General features: G+C 34.9%; 1 protein-coding gene across 1 annotated transcript; it reads left to right on the forward strand.

Annotated features, from left to right (window-relative positions):
- Window positions 1-2,277: 2,277 nt before the first annotated feature.
- Window positions 2,278-17,979, forward strand: LOC142975735 (piwi-like protein Siwi). The gene is made up of 19 exons (XM_076118757.1): window positions 2,278-2,477; window positions 7,600-7,903; window positions 8,081-8,221; window positions 8,384-8,543; window positions 8,663-8,774; window positions 8,848-8,973; window positions 9,055-9,156; window positions 9,419-9,512; window positions 10,158-10,285; window positions 10,424-10,684; window positions 11,197-11,339; window positions 11,632-11,777; window positions 12,080-12,191; window positions 12,319-12,448; window positions 12,831-13,068; window positions 13,175-13,251; window positions 13,553-13,725; window positions 13,814-13,913; window positions 14,407-17,979. Exons 2-19 carry the CDS (start codon window positions 7,600-7,602, stop codon window positions 14,569-14,571), a joined length of 2,712 nt encoding a protein of 903 aa, XP_075974872.1. The 5' UTR covers window positions 2,278-2,477; the 3' UTR covers window positions 14,572-17,979.
- Window positions 17,980-18,499: the final 520 nt, after the last annotated feature.

Here is an 18,499-nt window from a genome sequence, read left to right on the forward strand (position 1 = left end):
ACACCACCATTAATTTCTATACAAAAGTACATTGGAGCTTTTACACCTCCTTCGATAACATCAAAACTACATTAGAGCAGTTTTTCATGTGAATACTAGATCTGTTATTGAAGATTTATGTTGCTACATCACTAGTTACAAACATATACAATATACTCTACGCCCTTTCTTAGATGATCATAGAATAGAAATAAATCTATTTGCAGTTTCTATGCTCATCTCCAAGCAAACAAACATACGACATGTGGTCGCTTAAAATAGGACATACGTTATTAAGTTCAATAATAATTTAAGTAAGATTTTATATCAACGCTAAGCCAATACAAACGTGCGACCTACATCATAGGCATCAAAGGCTCATAGAAATGTGACAAAGTAACTAATAAAAAGTGCCGCTCCGCGCTGGGACATTGGCAGCTGAGGCCATACGGTAAGTAGATAGATGGTTAACGCAACATGTTGGGATGAAAAATAATATATAATTACGTAACTAGGTAGGTATACAATAATTTTTTTGAATTTACGTTAGGTAAGTAGGTATGTTTTGTAATTTTTTGTGTCAAAAATAAGTAGGTGTAATACTCCTATACTGACTATAAATAACGTTGTTAATAAACACCCATCCCGAAAGCTGTTTCGCTATATTACAATAACCTCGGCCTTGCCTTAGGTACCTAGGTAGGTAGGTACATGCTTCGACAATAGGACCGATTAAATTGTCATAGATATAATATATCACAATCAAACACAATTCTCATGTTTGTAATGGCTCAAGAATAGTCAGTCAGTACTGCTAAAACAGCAAAATGACAAATTAATTAAAGAATTTGTGCATTTGTCGTCACAATATAGACTCTCCATCATTAAATCTCAATCCGTTCGACAATAGAAAATAGCCAGTGGTAATTAAAAACCGCGCGCGGTAAGGAAATGACCAAACCTGTAGGTACCTATAGACTAAAAAACCTGAATCGATGAAAATGATTTACCTATATTTGACAAGGTAGAGTAACCGTAATTAATATTGTTATCCCAAATTCATTAATATTGTTCTTTAAAGTCGTTGGTTCGATGTTTTCGAACGCAAGGTGTCAGATTTGTCAGATTGCTGATTGAGTTTGACAGTAAAATACCAGAGAGTAAAAACCAGACGCGCCAAAAGGATAGGTTCAAGGTAGGCACATAGTAGACTCAATTCAAAAGTTGAGGATTGTTATGTGTCAGTAGTCATTATTAGAGCTGCCCAGCTATCGATAGCTTCTTCTTATTCTTGTCGTATGGTTAGTGGTCAACCTAGTGTCAAAGTTGTTCAGGCCGCCCGAAGGCCTTTGACGTGGTTCAAAAAAATTAGAATCTCAATATTTATTTTTATTTTACGCCTTAATCAATCACTAAAAGGCACATTAACATCAGTTTAGCTGTTCCGAAGAACTATGTTACCTAAACTTACATCCTACGTGTAACTTCTCTTGAATCATTTTTTAAATTGCCGCGATTCCTATAGTGTTGCCATTTGTAGTATCAAATAAACTAATAATGTACCATTTAATTTGTTGTTTCAGTTAATTCCACTTCTGGATAAAGTTGAAATGTATGTAAATAAAAATTATTAGAGGAATTTCAAAATATGTATTTATTTTATTTCGATGTAAACATTTAAATGCAACTTAATTTAACTGGCAATTTGGTAGATGCAGGATCAATAAATGATATCGGGGATACCACTACTTAAAATGTTACCCCAGGACTTGTGGCATAATTTTATAATAGACATCAAAAATGTATGATTATGTTTTTTATACTTATACTTGGATTTATTGAATGCTCATCTAACGTATTGAAAAAAAAAATCATTACTAATCGATCCTACTATAAAGGAAATATTTTGATTTTCGCTATCTACCGTGCGTGAGTTTTACAACGTTGCGTATAATCTTTTTTTTAATGATTAGATTATGAATAACTTATTAGGTACATCAACGGTGTCAGAGGAGCAAGTACTCTTCTGACTCCGTCGATGTAGACTGTATTACTACATTTACTACCTATTATTTTTCTGGTATATTAGCCACAACATAACAGTACCACACTACATTTAAAATTTTTCAGGAGTTTTGGTGTGACTGTTTTACAAATATCTATCCAAATATCCAACTTTGATAAGATTTATTATGTTTTTTTTTTGTCGTCTTTAATTTAAATTTTAGGGTAATTTAATTTATTCACTGGCAGCTCTAATTCATTCGTTCCGCAATCCGATCAATCCGTTCCTATATGTCCCCACTCCTCACCCTTCACTAGCGTAGTCCCTTCGCGCCTGCGCTGCGGACTGCGGAGGATCTTTCGGGCGTTGCAGGCGTTGCAGCTTGCAGCTTCATTGCATTGAGCTTATAATAGTACTAAAAATTGAATAAAATATTACCTATATTGAAGAGCTTTTACTGTAGCTTTTATTAAGGCCAAGATTATCAGCCGTGGTGAGTACATATTTCGTAAATTGTTCCTCGAGTTATTATAAACCCAAAAATCCTGTTCCTGATAATATACAGATGTCGCCATTTTTTCTTTTAAATAAATTTGTTAGTAAATAATTTCCTTTCGATCTGCTGGTCGTATGTACTATTGTGTATCATACATCCCGTTTGGTATAAAAACCTCTTGAATAATTAATTAATTATGAAAACCCTTTCACTTTAAACATTTTTAATAGTTAGTAGCCTAATGCCTAATTCAAATGTGTGGCAATAATTTCTTGTCCGGATCAACAACAACCTCAGCAAAATTCTTATGCATATTCTAATTAAAGAAATATGACCCTTTGCTTACACCATCATAATTATTATTTACTACTTGACTTACTTGATTAATTTGCTTCCTAAACTACACCATGAATACTAAAATTGTTTTGGATCCTATGTAGTATGATAAATGATTCTCCGGTATAAAGATTGTATTATTAATAGTAGTAAGTATTGAGTACTGGTAGGAAGAAATGTTTTGTCAACCTAAAGAAGATGTCTTACTTGTGGGTAGGTATGACTTGGTCTTACTGCACATAGCAGTCAAATTGTCTTAACAACAATCATCGTACAGGGTAAGCGGGATTGTTGCACACTCAGTTGGTAAATCTGGCTGTGGCGTAGAAATATTATAGACTTGATCATTGAATGCGATTGCAGATTCTCTTAACTAAGAAATTGTTCCTTTATTACTACCACAGCTAAAAGATGATGTGATATAGATACTTAAAAGATAATATTGTTGCTTTGGTGCTTAATTACCAAAATCCATCAAGTTGTTTCAAATCTACCCTCTACTAAGTCAGTACTACCTATTTGCCTCAGCGTAGATATGATTGCAATAGCAAATTGTTTCACATTTACCCTCAATAACACTTACATAATTTTGAAACTACAGCTGCTTGAAAACCTGGATGGAAAAAGGTATAGATAGTTTTACCTTGTGTTTGGTCTAACAATTAGAGTAGTAATAATTATCTTAAAAGATTAAACTTCTACATCTTAATTTGTAATAATAAATCCAATACATCACTGTCTCACCCGCTGCTGGGTAAAGGTCTCCTCTCAGAAACATGGTTAGCTACTGTTTTCTGTTTCGTTAAATAAAGGCACAGTCCAACAGACCTAAAAGGAGCCATTGTACTAGTAACCTATTAAAAGAATATATACCTTGTCATTGAAACAAACTATGTCAAACAACTTAGTAACTTACATCTATACCTGAGAGTGTTGAATAGTTGACTAACTTTAAAACCTGAACTCCCAATTACTAGTTCTTAATTTGAAAAAACTTCATGTTATGGTCGTCTTTCTTTATCTTCACAAACCAAATTTATATTTGATCTTGAGATTAAAAATATTGCATGATAATATTAACATATGACTAATGATAATATTTATAATGCTAAAATGTTCTTATTGTGAACCAACATGGTTGTCAATTTTTATTATTCATAAAACATTATTTTCTAATGTGAGGGCTTTGTTTATGTTAGGTTATGATAAATTTTAGTTTAGTTAGCATGTTTGTTTGGGTACTGAGTTATCTGAATCCTCTATGTAGTTATAAAAAATGTTAACAATGACATATTTGCAATAAATTGTCAATAGTAATGTACTGAGTTATCTGAATCCTCTATGCAGTTATAAAAAATGTTAACAATGACATATTTGCAATAAATTGTCAATAGTAATGTACTGAGTTATCTGAATCCTCTATGCAGTTATAAAAAATGTTAACAATGACATATTTGCAATAAATTGTCAATAGTAATGTATAAATAGTAGTAGTTTGATGATCGCTCATAAACCCATTTTTTTTGTGTAGACTAATTGTAGGACACTGAGTTGAGTTCATTTCCTAAGTGCTAATTGCTCTGAACTAATGAACCACACTGCTACATGTAAGTCCTTAAATGATTGTTGTTCTCATACAGAATTACACCTAGTGATAATTACATGAGTATTTATATTATTATTTAAAATATATTTGTAGTCATTGGTAAAATGTGCCATTTGAAAAACAAAACTTAATTGAGGTTATGCTTGCAGTCTAGTATATATAATTTACTATAATTTAATTCTGGCTATCTCACAGTCAGACTGCCATACACAATTTATGTATATAATAATATATTCAACCAACTCACGTCTCACATGTCATGGTCATCTGATTCAAAACAATCTGAACAAAGCAGAGCTTGTACCATGGTAACCAGCAACTGATAAACCTAATTGTATACTTCTTTAAACATTTTAATATAGATAAATATTTACATCCAATGAACATGAATAGTCATTATACTAATTTTATTCTAAATGTAGAATATCACTTTATTGCTATAACTTTGGATCTTTGTGTTTTTTGTTTTACCCGGGTTAATCTAGGAGGTTAAGAGATATTGCTATGTGACAGACAATAATGAAAATAATAATGGTCACTTGATTAAGGTTCTGCAAGACAGTCAAAGGCAAAACAAAATGATTAGTCCTCTCTGACCAACTAATTGACTGACTGAAAATCATCAAATCATCATAGAGTCTAACCTAAGGAAGTTAGCAACATGAATTTTAGAGAAATTGTGCCTTTTTTGATGTGCCACGAAGAGAAGATTGTCTATTATTCCAACCATGAGGGGGTAAAATTAGGGATGAAAGTGTGAATGGCAGTCTGTAATTTTAAGAGTTAGAGGCATAAAACTTTAGATTTGCTTCACAGGTTTTTTTTTAAGTATTTAGTAAAATGGGAGGATGAAAGTTTTTATGAGAGTTGGTTAATTTTTTGGGGCTAGAAGCATACAACTTGTTAGGTAGATTGATAAGGTCTTTTATTTGAAATAAACACATACATATTTCAGTGTTTTAAGAATATAATCCATTGAGCAGTTTAAATAGGAAATGAGTGTTTAGATAGTATTTCGGTCAATTTTAAAGTAAGAAGTGTGTAAAGTAAGAATTGATAATACCTATGTTGCCAAAATAGGGGATGAAGTAGGTATCATATCAGAGTTCGTTTAGTTTTGCAGCTAGAAGTTTTAAATTTATTATGATTGATTTTTGAAAACAGAAGTGTGAAACTTCTTTTGTAGGTTTTCGATTAGAAATACGTTTTATGTGTTAGTGTTTTTAGAAAATCAACCGGTGGTGTGTTATAAAATTGTGGATGATAGATGCGTAGGAGTTCTTTCCTTTTGGAAATAGAAGCTTATCACTTAATGTGAGAAACTTATCAAAAAAAGTGTTTTTTGGGGTGAATAACGATATTATTTAATCTATAAAACATTGCTCAATTTGAAATTTTGTCGGGGCAAGCCGCAGTGCAGCAGTTAGGTAAATAATATTAGTGCAAATAGATGTGCTCATACTTTTGAATAGTAAAGTTGTTTGGATTTAAAAATATTTAAATTATTTTAGGATTCATTTAGGTAAGCGGACTGTTATAACCAATTATAGATAGACTTCTTATTAAACATACAAAAGTGGGCGTACGAATTGAATGCTCGCACTAATTTCACCGTCTAGTACGATGAGTCGGTGACGTAAGACGCTTATATTGCACCTATGGGTAGGGTTGCCATCCGTCCGGGTTTCCCCGGACTTGTCCTAGTTTAGAGGGCATCCGGCGAGCGTCAGGGGAAGGTTTCATTTGTAGACCGGGTTTTTAAAAAAATATAAATAAAAATTGCACACCGCGATCAACCAACGAATCAAGTATATTCACCGTTCCCCCACTCCTCCCGTCGCGGTTGCTCTTCTTGTTGACATGTCCGGCTTTCGGACTCTAAAATCCGGGGTTTTCACGCGTCTTTTTTAAAGTCATTTATGGTTTCTGTGTGATGAATAATCTTCACCTTTAGGTTCGCGTGGAAACCCTTCCCGTGTAAATCCCGATCCCTTAGGAACTCCGGGATAAAAAATAGCCTATGTGTTGTTCTAGCTCTTCAGCTACCTACATACTAAATTTTACTGTCATCGGTTAAGTTGTATTCGCGTGAAACAGTAACGAACATCACTCACAAACTTTCGAATTTATAATATTAGTAAAATGATTATATTTATGCACTAGCTGACCCGCGCAACTTCGCTTGCGTCACTTAAGATAATCATAATTTTCCCCGTTTTTGTAACATTTTTCACTGTTACTCTGCTCCTATTGGTCGTAGCGTGATGATATATAGCCTACTAGCTGACCCGCGCAACTTCGCTTGCGTCACTTAAGAGAGACTGGGTCAAAATTTTCCCCGTTTTTGTAACATTTTTCGTTACTACTCCGCTCCTAATGGCCGTAGCGTGATGTTATATAGCCTATAGCCTTCCTCGATAAATGGGCTAACTAAAACTGAAAGAATTTTTGAAATCGGACCAGTAGTTTCTGAGATTAGCGCGTTCAAACAAACAAACAAACAAACTCTTCAGCTTTATTATATTAGTATAGATTATAACGAAGTCGCGCTAAGGCATATCCGCCATTAAAACAGTTGCCATGGTAACGGAATTTTGTTGATTCAATGTCATTATAATATTGATGCTTCGCGACTTCGTTGAATTTTCTGAATTTTCCCGGGAAATGCGTCATTTTCCCGGGGTAAAAAGTAGCCTATGTCCTTTCTCGGGTATCAAAATATCTCCATACCAAATTTCATGCAAATTGGTTCAGTAGTTTAGACGTGATTGAGTAGCAGACAGACAGACAGACAGACAGACAGACAGACAGAGTTACTTTCGCATTTATAATATTAGTATGGGATAGCCTTCCTCGATAAATGGGCTATCTAACACTGAAATAATTTTTCAAATCGGACCAGTAGTTCCCGAGATTAGCGCGTTCAAACAAACAAACAAACTCTTCAGCTTTATAATATTAGTATAGATAATCAATAATTACAAAATATGATATAGAATAAATTCTCCAACTCTTCACAGTAAAATACCATAACCACCTTTAATCAAAACTTTTAGATTGAAACAAAATTTTAGGAGTTACCAAAGGCCTGGAAGTAACAAATCTGTACACCAATTCTGATTCCGTTGCTTAAGATAAGATGTTCTGTTTTATTTTTATTTAACCCTTCATAAATAGATGTCCGAACGAGGACGGGGGCGCGCCCGAGGGCGCGCAGGACGTGGGAATGAACCTACGGGTCCGATTCCACGACGTCCAGGAGAGCAGCCAGGACCTCCTCAACAACAGCCAGGCCCTCCGGGCCCTCGGCCACAGCCTCCAACTGCGTGGGGCCCACCCACTGTTACTCCGCCTGTGAGAGCAGGAGTACCTACACCGTCTGTGCAAGCGGGTCGTGCCTCGCATAGATCCACACCCACTGTGCATCAAGAACATCCAGGCGATGTTGATATTCAAAGCCGAATGCAGGCGGTTGACATTGGTAAGGTTAATTCACTATATTACTGTATAAGCAATCAGAATCATAACATTAATTTATTGCTATTTTCTTCACTACGGTATTAACAATATCGTCATTTCGGACTTTCACTATAGCATTAAATATTTTAATCACTTGACGAGAAGAGTACCCACTATATTCATGCTCATGTTTTCTCAGGACAACCATCGCAACCTACAGCTGGTGGGGAGCCGGGAGCGGCGGTATGCGGACGCGGTTCACGCCGTGGCGGTGGAAGGATTTTGCCTGAATCGACTACTATATTACGCACTCGACCAGCAACCGCGCACACTAAAAAGGGTATGTATCAATAATAATGGTTAGAACATTATTTCAGTTAGTAATTAAACAGTGACCGTGGGTGAGTAGTCGAATTATATTTGTATTTATTATGTAAATCATCTTACTAAGACGACTGTCAATGTCAACAATTAGTTTTAAAGTCCTCATTTTTTTTTTAAGGTACCACCGGCAATTTAGTTGATGTATCCGCTAATTATTTTGCTGTGGAGACTACGCCTCAGTGGCGTTTGTTTCAGTACCATGTCGACTTTCAACCCCAGGAAGATAATACTGCTGTACGTAAGGGTTTGCTACGACCACATGCAAAACATTTTGGCGGGTGAATATCATTTAACATTATAAGATGATTTTGAATGAATAAAAAATCAAAATTTCGTGCCAAATTTATTTATATATATTATTATCCGTTCAATTATCACATTTGTGATCTTATTTTAGATACCTGTTTGATGGCATGATATTATACACGACTAAAAGACTACACCCTGACCCATTGGAACTGTATTCAGACCGTAAATCGGATGGAGCCCGTATGCGGCTCCTCATAAAGGTAATTAACGATAACAATAAAAACCTTATTATATAGAAATGAATGTTTAATAATTATTGTTTTTTTTTTATAGCTCACTTGCGACGTGAGCCCCGGCGATTACCATTATATACAAGTATTCAACATCCTGGTGCGAAAATGCTTCAATTTACTCCAGCTGCAACTAAGCGGACGCGATTATTTCGACCCCGTTGCTAAGGTAGTACACTACCTGATTTTACTTTTTTCATGCATATGTTTATTTTTAATATACATAACTATCACTTAAATTATTTTGCAGATTGATATTCCAGAGTTCCGGCTGCAAATATGGCCGGGTTATAAAACCACAATCAACCAGTACGAGGAGAAACTCCTCATGGTTACGGAAATCGCACATAAGGTTCGTATTATTTTATTAACTTCTGTACTTTACTTCAGTATAATTGTTATAATATTATGAATTATCTATTTTATTACGTATACCTGTACTTTTTGTCTACTTATATAAAGGGAGAGCGAGATTTTGGCTGATTAAACGATTTAATGCGTCATAACAAAAGTTACCCGAACATAATTATATGGGTAACTAAGGAATGGGACTTGATTAATCCATTATATGAATAATGTAGCAGTCAACACATGTCATTTTCAATGTATTCCAGGTGCTTCGCTTAGACACTGTTTTGCAAATGCTCAACGAATATGCAGCAACGAAGGGAAATAATTACAAGAAAATCTTTTTAGAAGACGTTGTAGGTAAGTATTCCCAAGTTGAACAACAGGGTTAACAAAAAAATAATTTAAACTTGTAAAAGTTTAATCTAAGGGCCTTTGCACACGACGTTTTTAAAGAGCGCCGTCAACGCTCGTTTGTAGAGATACAAACGTGAACCGAACGCGAGTCAAACGCAGCTTCTAGACCCTTGCACACGTTAAGAAATTCCGTCCTACGTTTATATCGCTCCAAACGCGCCGTTGACACGCTCGTCTACAGCACTTTTGTATCGATATAGACGTAAGATATCTGCTCTGTGGATGCGTTATCGACGCGCCATCGTCGTCGCCATAAGCCGCCAAAGGCGTCGTATGCAAAAGCCTTAAAAGCTCGTGCACTATGTAATTTTTATTGTTAATGATGTTGAGAAAAAAATATTACAAACATTAAAATTATTAAAACATTATAGATAACATGATAGAAACAAGTAAGTGACTTGATCTTTGACTTGACCAAATTGTTACTGCCTTATTTCATATTTCTATGCTAAAATGTATTTTTGCATTTTATAAATAGAAGCTGATCTGACTGGTGGCCAGCTACCCTTTTAAAATCTATTTAAACGATACACAACATTAAAATAAAATCAAACAAGAAACTAAGCAATACTCTTTTATTTTACGCAGGCAAAATAGTTATAACCGACTATAACAGTAAGACATATCGTGTTGATGATGTCTCATGGGATCAAACACCACGTTCTACGTTTAAGATGAAAAATGAAGACAAATCCTACATAGATTATTACCGCGAAGTAAGTGATTAGAAGATATTATCATAATACTTACAGACCAATTAATTAGTTTCTCACAATAATTAAGTTTTGATAAGTTAATTACGGCAAATAAAATATTATTTTGCTTTCAACTAATACTAGCAAATTAATTTATAGAAATACAACATTCGCATCCAAGATCATGGGCAACCACTGCTTATATCGCGGCCCAAGGAGCGTGATATCCGCGCCGGCCAGTCGGAGCTCTTGTTCCTTATACCGGAGCTATGTCGCCAGACAGGCATCTCAGACGAGATGCGTGCCAACTTCAAGTTAATGCGCGCTCTGGACACACATACTAAGATAGGCCCTGACAAGCGCATCGAAAAATTGATGACATTCAATAGGCGCCTGACACAAAACCAGGAAGTGGTGCAGGTATACAAATATACCTAATTTGAAAATAGATTTAAGCAGTAAACGATAACGATAACTAACAGCACGATTAAGTAACGAAATGCTCTATATTAATCTACATTAAAACTAGTTGCAGGCGCGGTAAAGCCGCCTATCTATATCAAAGCGGTCACCTCGCCGCTATAACCGCGCCGCGTGTGGTGGGTTCGAATCCTATCCGGGACAAATCTTTGTGTGGTGTAGAGTACAAGCTTGCTTAGTTTGGAATCAAATGATCGTGCGTGAGTTGTCTAATGATATTTATGATTGATAGATATTATTCTAAAAGCACCGAAGGTCCGATCTCTTACCTGTCCATCTCAAGATACCTTATTTAGAATAAGGTTTTTTAGAATTTTAGAAATAAAACATTAATTAAATATGTTCACACCAAAACCACGCTAATAGCAGTAATAAAGTACCAGAAAAAAAATCTGTAACTGTCAAAATTCTATAATAGTCGTTTATTATGCAGTAAACATTTTTTTTTCCAGGAAATGTTATCATGGAATCTGAAGTTGTCTAAAGATTTAGTGAAATTCAAAGCACGACAGCTACCTCCAGAGCATATTATTCAAGGGCAAAATGCAAAATATACGGCAGGAGACTCCACTGAGGGGTGGACCAGAGAAATGAGGTTAAAATATGTTTTTGCTTCCTGGTGCAAAATTTGCGTGTTTAGGGCGTTAAAACTTTATAGTTCTAATTATAAGACAGAAAAAAATTATGAATTCTCGAATCTTGATGCTCTTGTGCAAGCTGAAACCAGAACATACCCTTTCATTTGGTATATTATATTGTACGTACTTGGCGACGCTTGGAAACACATTTTTGGTCACTGTAAATTTTTTGTGTATATATTTTTGTGCAATGAATGTAAAATACTTGAACTGCAAAACACTTATAGAAATTTGTTTGTTGGCTTATAGATCTAAACAATTGTTGGCTCTTGTGGACCTACCTTCGTGGGTTGTAATCACTCCAGATAGGCAGCGCCGTGATGCTGAAGGTTTCATAGAATTGGTGATGCGGACAGGTGCTGGCGTAGGATTCCGCATGCCCAAGCCAGAATTTGGTATTTATATACACTTATTTCACGAATTGTAAGAAATAACTGACACTATCAAATGCGTTATTCTATATATTTTTGGAATTTTTTCGTTAAACCTTAGATTAACTCTCTTATAACACTGCAATAAAAGAATTAAATATTTTGTAGTCTCTTACCAGTATTTACTCTAGATCTGTTGAACATTCGAAATGAAAGATAAATAAAATAAAAAATATCAAGGTATTATTTGGCTAAGAAATAAATGGTAAGTTAAATATATTTCTATGTTAAATAAGTCTTCTTATTACCTATTGATTTTATTTCAGTAACGATTCGTAACGATGGCCCAATGGAGTACGCTAACATGTGTGAGCAGGTCATTGCGAGGAAGAACCCTGCGATGATACTGTGCGTCCTCGCAAGAAATTATACTGACCGGTTCGTAAAGTTTATGTTCCTATAAAAATAAAAAGTTGCCGAACTTAGTTGTGTTTAACTCCTTTGTTTGTTATAATACATACTTATATAACTTAACCAATTAACTAATCTGTTTAATTTTATTTAGATATGAGGCAATCAAGAAAAAATGTACTGTGGATCGGGCTGTGCCCACCCAAGTGGTATGTGGACGAAACTTGACGGCAAAATCTGCTTTGTCAATTGCAACGAAGGTCGCAATTCAGATCAACTGCAAGGTAAGACGTTTTTAAAACTACAATTTTTAATGTCTCTCTAGATGGCTGGACGTTTCGACTTCTTTAACTACAATGAATTATAATCCTTTTATCTTGACTTTGACATGTGACTGGCGCGTTTGATAGTGTATCTGACTATTGATCGTGAGGTACCGGGTTGAATTTAAGCAGAATACTATTGGTCTTTTCTAATTTATATTAAAATACATACTTCTCAAAAGTAGCCCGGACTTTGGTAACGTGACTAGATCAGAGCAATTATATAGCACCCCACCTATTATATGGGACTATCCACTGCCATTCACCTTCGTGTATTCCTATTAGTTAATGTGCTTCGACGTTATATGTTGCACAAAGAATAATTAAATATTATTTTACTCAGCTCGGCGGAAGCCCCTGGAGGGTGGAAATTCCTCTAGGAGGTGTGATGGTTATTGGGTACGACGTGTGTCACGACACACGTTCCAAGGAGAAGAGCTTCGGTGCGTTCGTGGCTACGCTCGACCGTCACATGACCGAATATTACTCTGTTGTGAACGCCCACACCTCTGGAGAAGAGCTGAGTGCTCACATGAGCTTCAATATTGCATCTGCATTGCGAAAATATAGAGAGAAAAACGGTAAGGAGTCATTACAAAATTGACGACTGTAAAATATATTATTTTATTCAACTTGATATGAGATGGTAAATAAATACAAATTAATGAGCGTATTATTTTTTTGAAGGCACACTGCCAACGCGAGTTTTTATCTACCGCGACGGTGTTGGTGATGGCAACATTGCGTACGTGAAAAGTCAAGAGGTAAGAAAATAATAGTACCTATCTCTAACTAAAGCGATGGACGAAAACAATTGATAGGCTGTATCATATATACGCCTAAAGAGAAACGTTAAAGGTGAACATGGAACATAGTGATTTAAAAAGGCCACTTAACTCTGACTTCTAAAATTAACGGGTTTTTTGGAACGTTAGGGCTTACATCTCTCGTTACGAAGAAGTTGTCTGAATATGATCCAACGACATAATATGTAAATCATGTTGCTGTTGGGGGGTGGTCTCAATTTGCCAATTGTCACTTATTATCGCATTATTCTAATTTCAGGTCGCTGAACTTAAAAATAAACTTGCTGAAGTGTATGGAGGAGCTGAGTACAAGCTGGCCTTCATAATAGTGTCAAAACGCATAAATACTCGGATTTTCTTAAACCGTGGCCGCTTCGGCGAAAACCCGCGCCCGGGTACCGTAATTGACGATGTTGTTACATTGCCAGAGAGGTCAGTATACTAATCTCGTAATCTCATATTCATATTTTGTATTTCAATTACCTTCTACATTTTAAATGTTGTTTTGTTTCTGTTGCAGATACGATTTTTATTTAGTATCTCAAAATGTTAGGGAGGGCACAATAGCCCCCACCTCCTACAACATTATCGAAGATAACACTGGACTTGCTCCTGATCGTGTAAGTAACACATATTAATTTATCATTTAAAAGATAAATAGAATACCCTTAACAGCAAGAAATGTTTTAGTAATGTTTCCGTAACCGTGTAACCGTTGCGAAATCGGCCTGTCCCACAAATTCAAACAGTTTTCTTTTTGTTTGGCAAAAAATAAAATGTGTTCAACATTTTCAACATGGCAGGATGGCATGTAGGTAAACATGACAGCTTATCGGTGGGTCGTGCGCAATAAATAATCTCTTCGGCATGCCGTTTTAATCAACATGTCATAGGAGTGTTATTCGCAGTATCCGCCGCCTATCTTAGTATTCGCCTCTGCTGGTTGCGTTGGGCCCTACACTAGCGTTGTATTTATGGAGGATTTTAGGATTGTTAAAAACTCTTCGCCATCATGTTAATATATAGAACGGCCTAAGTTTCACGTTTCTCCTTGAATATGTCTTGTGCCTTATAATAAATTGTGGTTTTACATCTTTTATATTTTTGTTTCAGATCCAGTGGTTAACATACAAGTTGACACATTTGTACTTCAACTGCTCGGTGCAAGTTCGCGTGCCATGTGTTTGCCAATATGCTCACAAACTTGCTTTTCTAGCAGCCAACAGTCTGCACAACCAGCCCCATTACTCTTTATCCGATACGTTGTATTTCCTTTAAATTGAAAACATCGATTTTCCTATTTTGATATTATTTACTTGTAAGGCTGATTTATTACCTCATTTCAATTTTAATTGTTTTTGCTTGATATACTTAAAGGACGTCTGCGACATAAGCGCTGGGTCCAAGCATTTTTTTATGTGGGGAATAAACTGACAGGTCAAAATACACGAAAATTAATCAAGACAAGTGTACTTAGTTGCCGACGCGCGGCTCTAAGGCTCTAAAATTAGAAGGTATCTGCTTATACTTTCTTTTTGTGTACATTAATGTCACTTAATTCCCAGGTGAAGATAACCACCGAGTAATTATACTTAACTAATAGGTTCTCAAATATAATCATAGTTGATAAGTCCTCAAATATAAATATTTCATAGGTGCTCAAATGTCATCATTGTGATGATCGCCAAAGGCAAGTGTGATTGTATTTTTATTGAAGCTACTGTCTCCGCGGGAGAGTCGTCAACGTTTGGTAATCTCCACGAACAATCGTCGACGGCACGGAAACACCATGTATCCGCGAAATAACATAATTACACGCGTTATAGCAAAGAACTTACAGTAATATTATGTTTCTCGAGTGTGCGTTCGCGCAGCGGAATGTTGTTGAATTTAAAGATATTAATTATGCAGATATTTAGTGTATGACGTCGTATAATTGTGTGTGGTAAAAAAAAATTGTGTACGCAGCCATTGTGGAGAAATTCACCAAAAACTGATTCCGCTGGGCGAACGTTGTCCTGGCGGAACTAATTTTAATCCATAGACTTTAGAAGAAAAGAGGTGTGTCCAAAAATTTGTGTGTATTTGTGTGTAATTGTGTATGTATGAATAAAATGAGTGCATGCATAAACTTCGGAGAAATTCAAGTTTCCGCTACGCGAACGTTTGGCCATTAGCTAGTTTTCATATAAAGCGCTTACATAGAGAGCTGTAGATTTTTACATACGTTGTTTTGAATTTGTTTATATTTGTTTAAAAAACAGATTTAGAAAAAATCGTAGGGCTTAAAAGATAAAAATATAAACGTAAAATACACTTAATAGGTCTTAGTTCTTAAAGTATGCACTTTGGGGTGTAGATTTTCACGTTTATACAAACCTTGTAAGTATCTGAAACATGTTGCCAAGTATCAATGATGTTCCGTTATTAATTAAAGAGTTAAAGGACAATTTTACCATGAATAGATCACTGTTTACAAAACAGTCAAAAATCACGACGTTCTAAAGGAATTGCATGGTAAAATGTATGCCAAAAATTAGTTTATTCATTCAACTATTCACATGCAAAATTTCATGTCATTAAATTTAGTAATTAAAGAAATCAATTAAAATACTGACGAAGCATCGAAAACCTACATAACCCGACCAAGTTCGGATAGCTACAAAAAAGCGGCCCAGCCATATATCTAAGAGACGTTCTTAACCTTCCAATATAGTATTTACTAATATGGTACAGTTCCGTACACAAGCGTTAGGAAAAAATAAAACAATTGCATTTCTTGAATTAAAAATATTTTTTTAATAATAACCCAACTATCTACGATAAAAACAAATCTTCAATTAACAAGTACTTTTCTATTTAAATATCCGTGTACAAAATTTTTTTTTATTAAGTACATACTTAATTATGTTTCATTACACACTTAAATAAGTAATTATAATAACGTTAACAAACGCTTGCAACGACAGCAATAAACTTAAATTTGTTTTAACTAACATTTGGTGTACAAAAATAAATGACCTTTAAATTATATCGAAACAACAATTGTGTTATCACCTATACCAATTCAATACCGGTATTATACGGTAAATTTTGGGATGTTACCTAAATATATTGCATGGACGCTTTTTTGTAGCTATCCGAACTTGGTCGGGTTATGTAGGTTTTCGATGCTTCGTCAGTATTTTAATTGATTTCTTTAATTACTAAATTTAATGACATGAAATTTTGCATGTGAATAGTTGAATGAATAAACTAATTTTTGGCATACATTTTACCATGCAATTCCTTTAGAACGTCGTGATATTTGACTGTTTTGTAAACAGTGATCTATTCATGGTAAAATTGTCCTTTAACTCTTTAATTAATAACGGAACATCATTGATACTTGGCAACATGTTTCAGATACTTACAAGGTTTGTATAAACGTGAAAATCTACACCCCAAAGTGCATACTTTAAGAACTAAGACCTATTAAGTGTATTTTACGTTTATATTTTTATCTTTTAAGCCCTACGATTTTTTCTAAATCTGTTTTTTAAACAAATATAAACAAATTCAAAACAACGTATGTAAAAATCTACAGCTCTCTATGTAAGCGCTTTATATGAAAACTAGCTAATGGCCAAACGTTCGCGTAGCGGAAACTTGAATTTCTCCGAAGTTTATGCATGCACTCATTTTATTCATACATACACAATTACACACAAATACACACTAATTTTTGGACACACCTCTTTTCTTCTAAAGTCTATGGATTAAAATTAGTTCCGCCAGGACAACGTTCGCCCAGCGGAATCAGTTTTTGGTGAATTTCTCCACAATGGCTGCGTACACAATTTTTTTTTTACCATACACAATTATACGACGTCATACACTAAATATCTGCATAATTAATATCTTTAAATTCAACAACATTCCGCTGCGCGAACGCACACGTTTCTCGACGATAATATCTTTGCGATTCTATCGCGGCGGAGATGGCCCCGTGTTAGGTTAAGACTAGACGTATTGGTATGACATAGAGATAATATGTGTGATATTATAAAAAAACCTAAGTGTTTTGATCGTTACGATCATATTGTGATTTGTTACGCGTAGTGCGTTCTTCCATAAAAACCTTGGCGTAAGTCCTAATTTGTAAGCATTTTGGATCTAATTTTTTTCTTTTAATTTGTCTTAAGCCTTACTAGTAGGTTAAGATTGTGTATCAGTGTTATCATAACGATAATATGTGAGATAGTTTAAAAAAGAAACGAATGGTTTCGATCGTCACGATCATATAATTTTATTATTGTGATGTTACGCAGAGTGCGTTTTTTTCATACATGTTTATAGACATAAGCCTTAATCTCTAAGCATTCTGTGGGATCTAAATTTGATTTTCTATGTGTCTGAAGACTTACTAGAAGACTTTTTTAGGGCATATATTGCCATGTGTTAGGTTAAGATAATGTATCAATGTTATCATAACTAATAATATGTGTGATAGTTAAAAAAGAAACGAATTCTTTCGATCGTTACGATCATATTATTGTTGTGATTTGTTAGGCAGCGTGCGTTCTTTGATACATGTTTATAGATATAAGTCCTAATTGGTAAGCATTCTGCTGGATCAAAATTTTATTTTTTTTGTGTCCTAAGTCTTGATATTAGTTTTTTCTAAATACATTTTCTCTAATATAACTTGTTTTATTTCTCAACTAGCTGACCCGCGCAACTTCGCTTGAGTCGCATAAGAGAATCGTTATTTTCCCCGTTTTTGTAACATTTTTCACTGGTATTCTGCTCCTATTGGTCGTAGCGTGATGATATATAGCCTATAGCCTTCCTCGATAAAATGGCTATCTAACACTTAAAGAATTTTTCAAATCGGAGATCCCGAGATTAGCGCGTTCAAACAAACAAACAAACTCTTCAGCTTTATAATATTAGTATAGATTACATGAAAAAGCGCGCACCCATCACTGCTCTACTGACACCGATTTGCAAAGAAAGACCAAGAATTAAGTTAAAATATGGGTAGTGCGAGGTACTAACATTTACAGCAGCTGCAGAGGTAGCAAACAATAGATAATAGTACATTTTTTAAATAATTGTAACAACACTCGAAACTTGATCCTTGTGACTTTTTTGAGTGAACGGCTATGCCCGTGGCTATACTATTTTAAGTGTCCAAGTGTTCAATACACACGTGCACTATTTT

This window comes from Anticarsia gemmatalis, chromosome 9 (assembly GCF_050436995.1).
Source record: "Anticarsia gemmatalis isolate Benzon Research Colony breed Stoneville strain chromosome 9, ilAntGemm2 primary, whole genome shotgun sequence".
NCBI lineage: Eukaryota > Metazoa > Arthropoda > Insecta > Lepidoptera > Erebidae > Anticarsia > Anticarsia gemmatalis.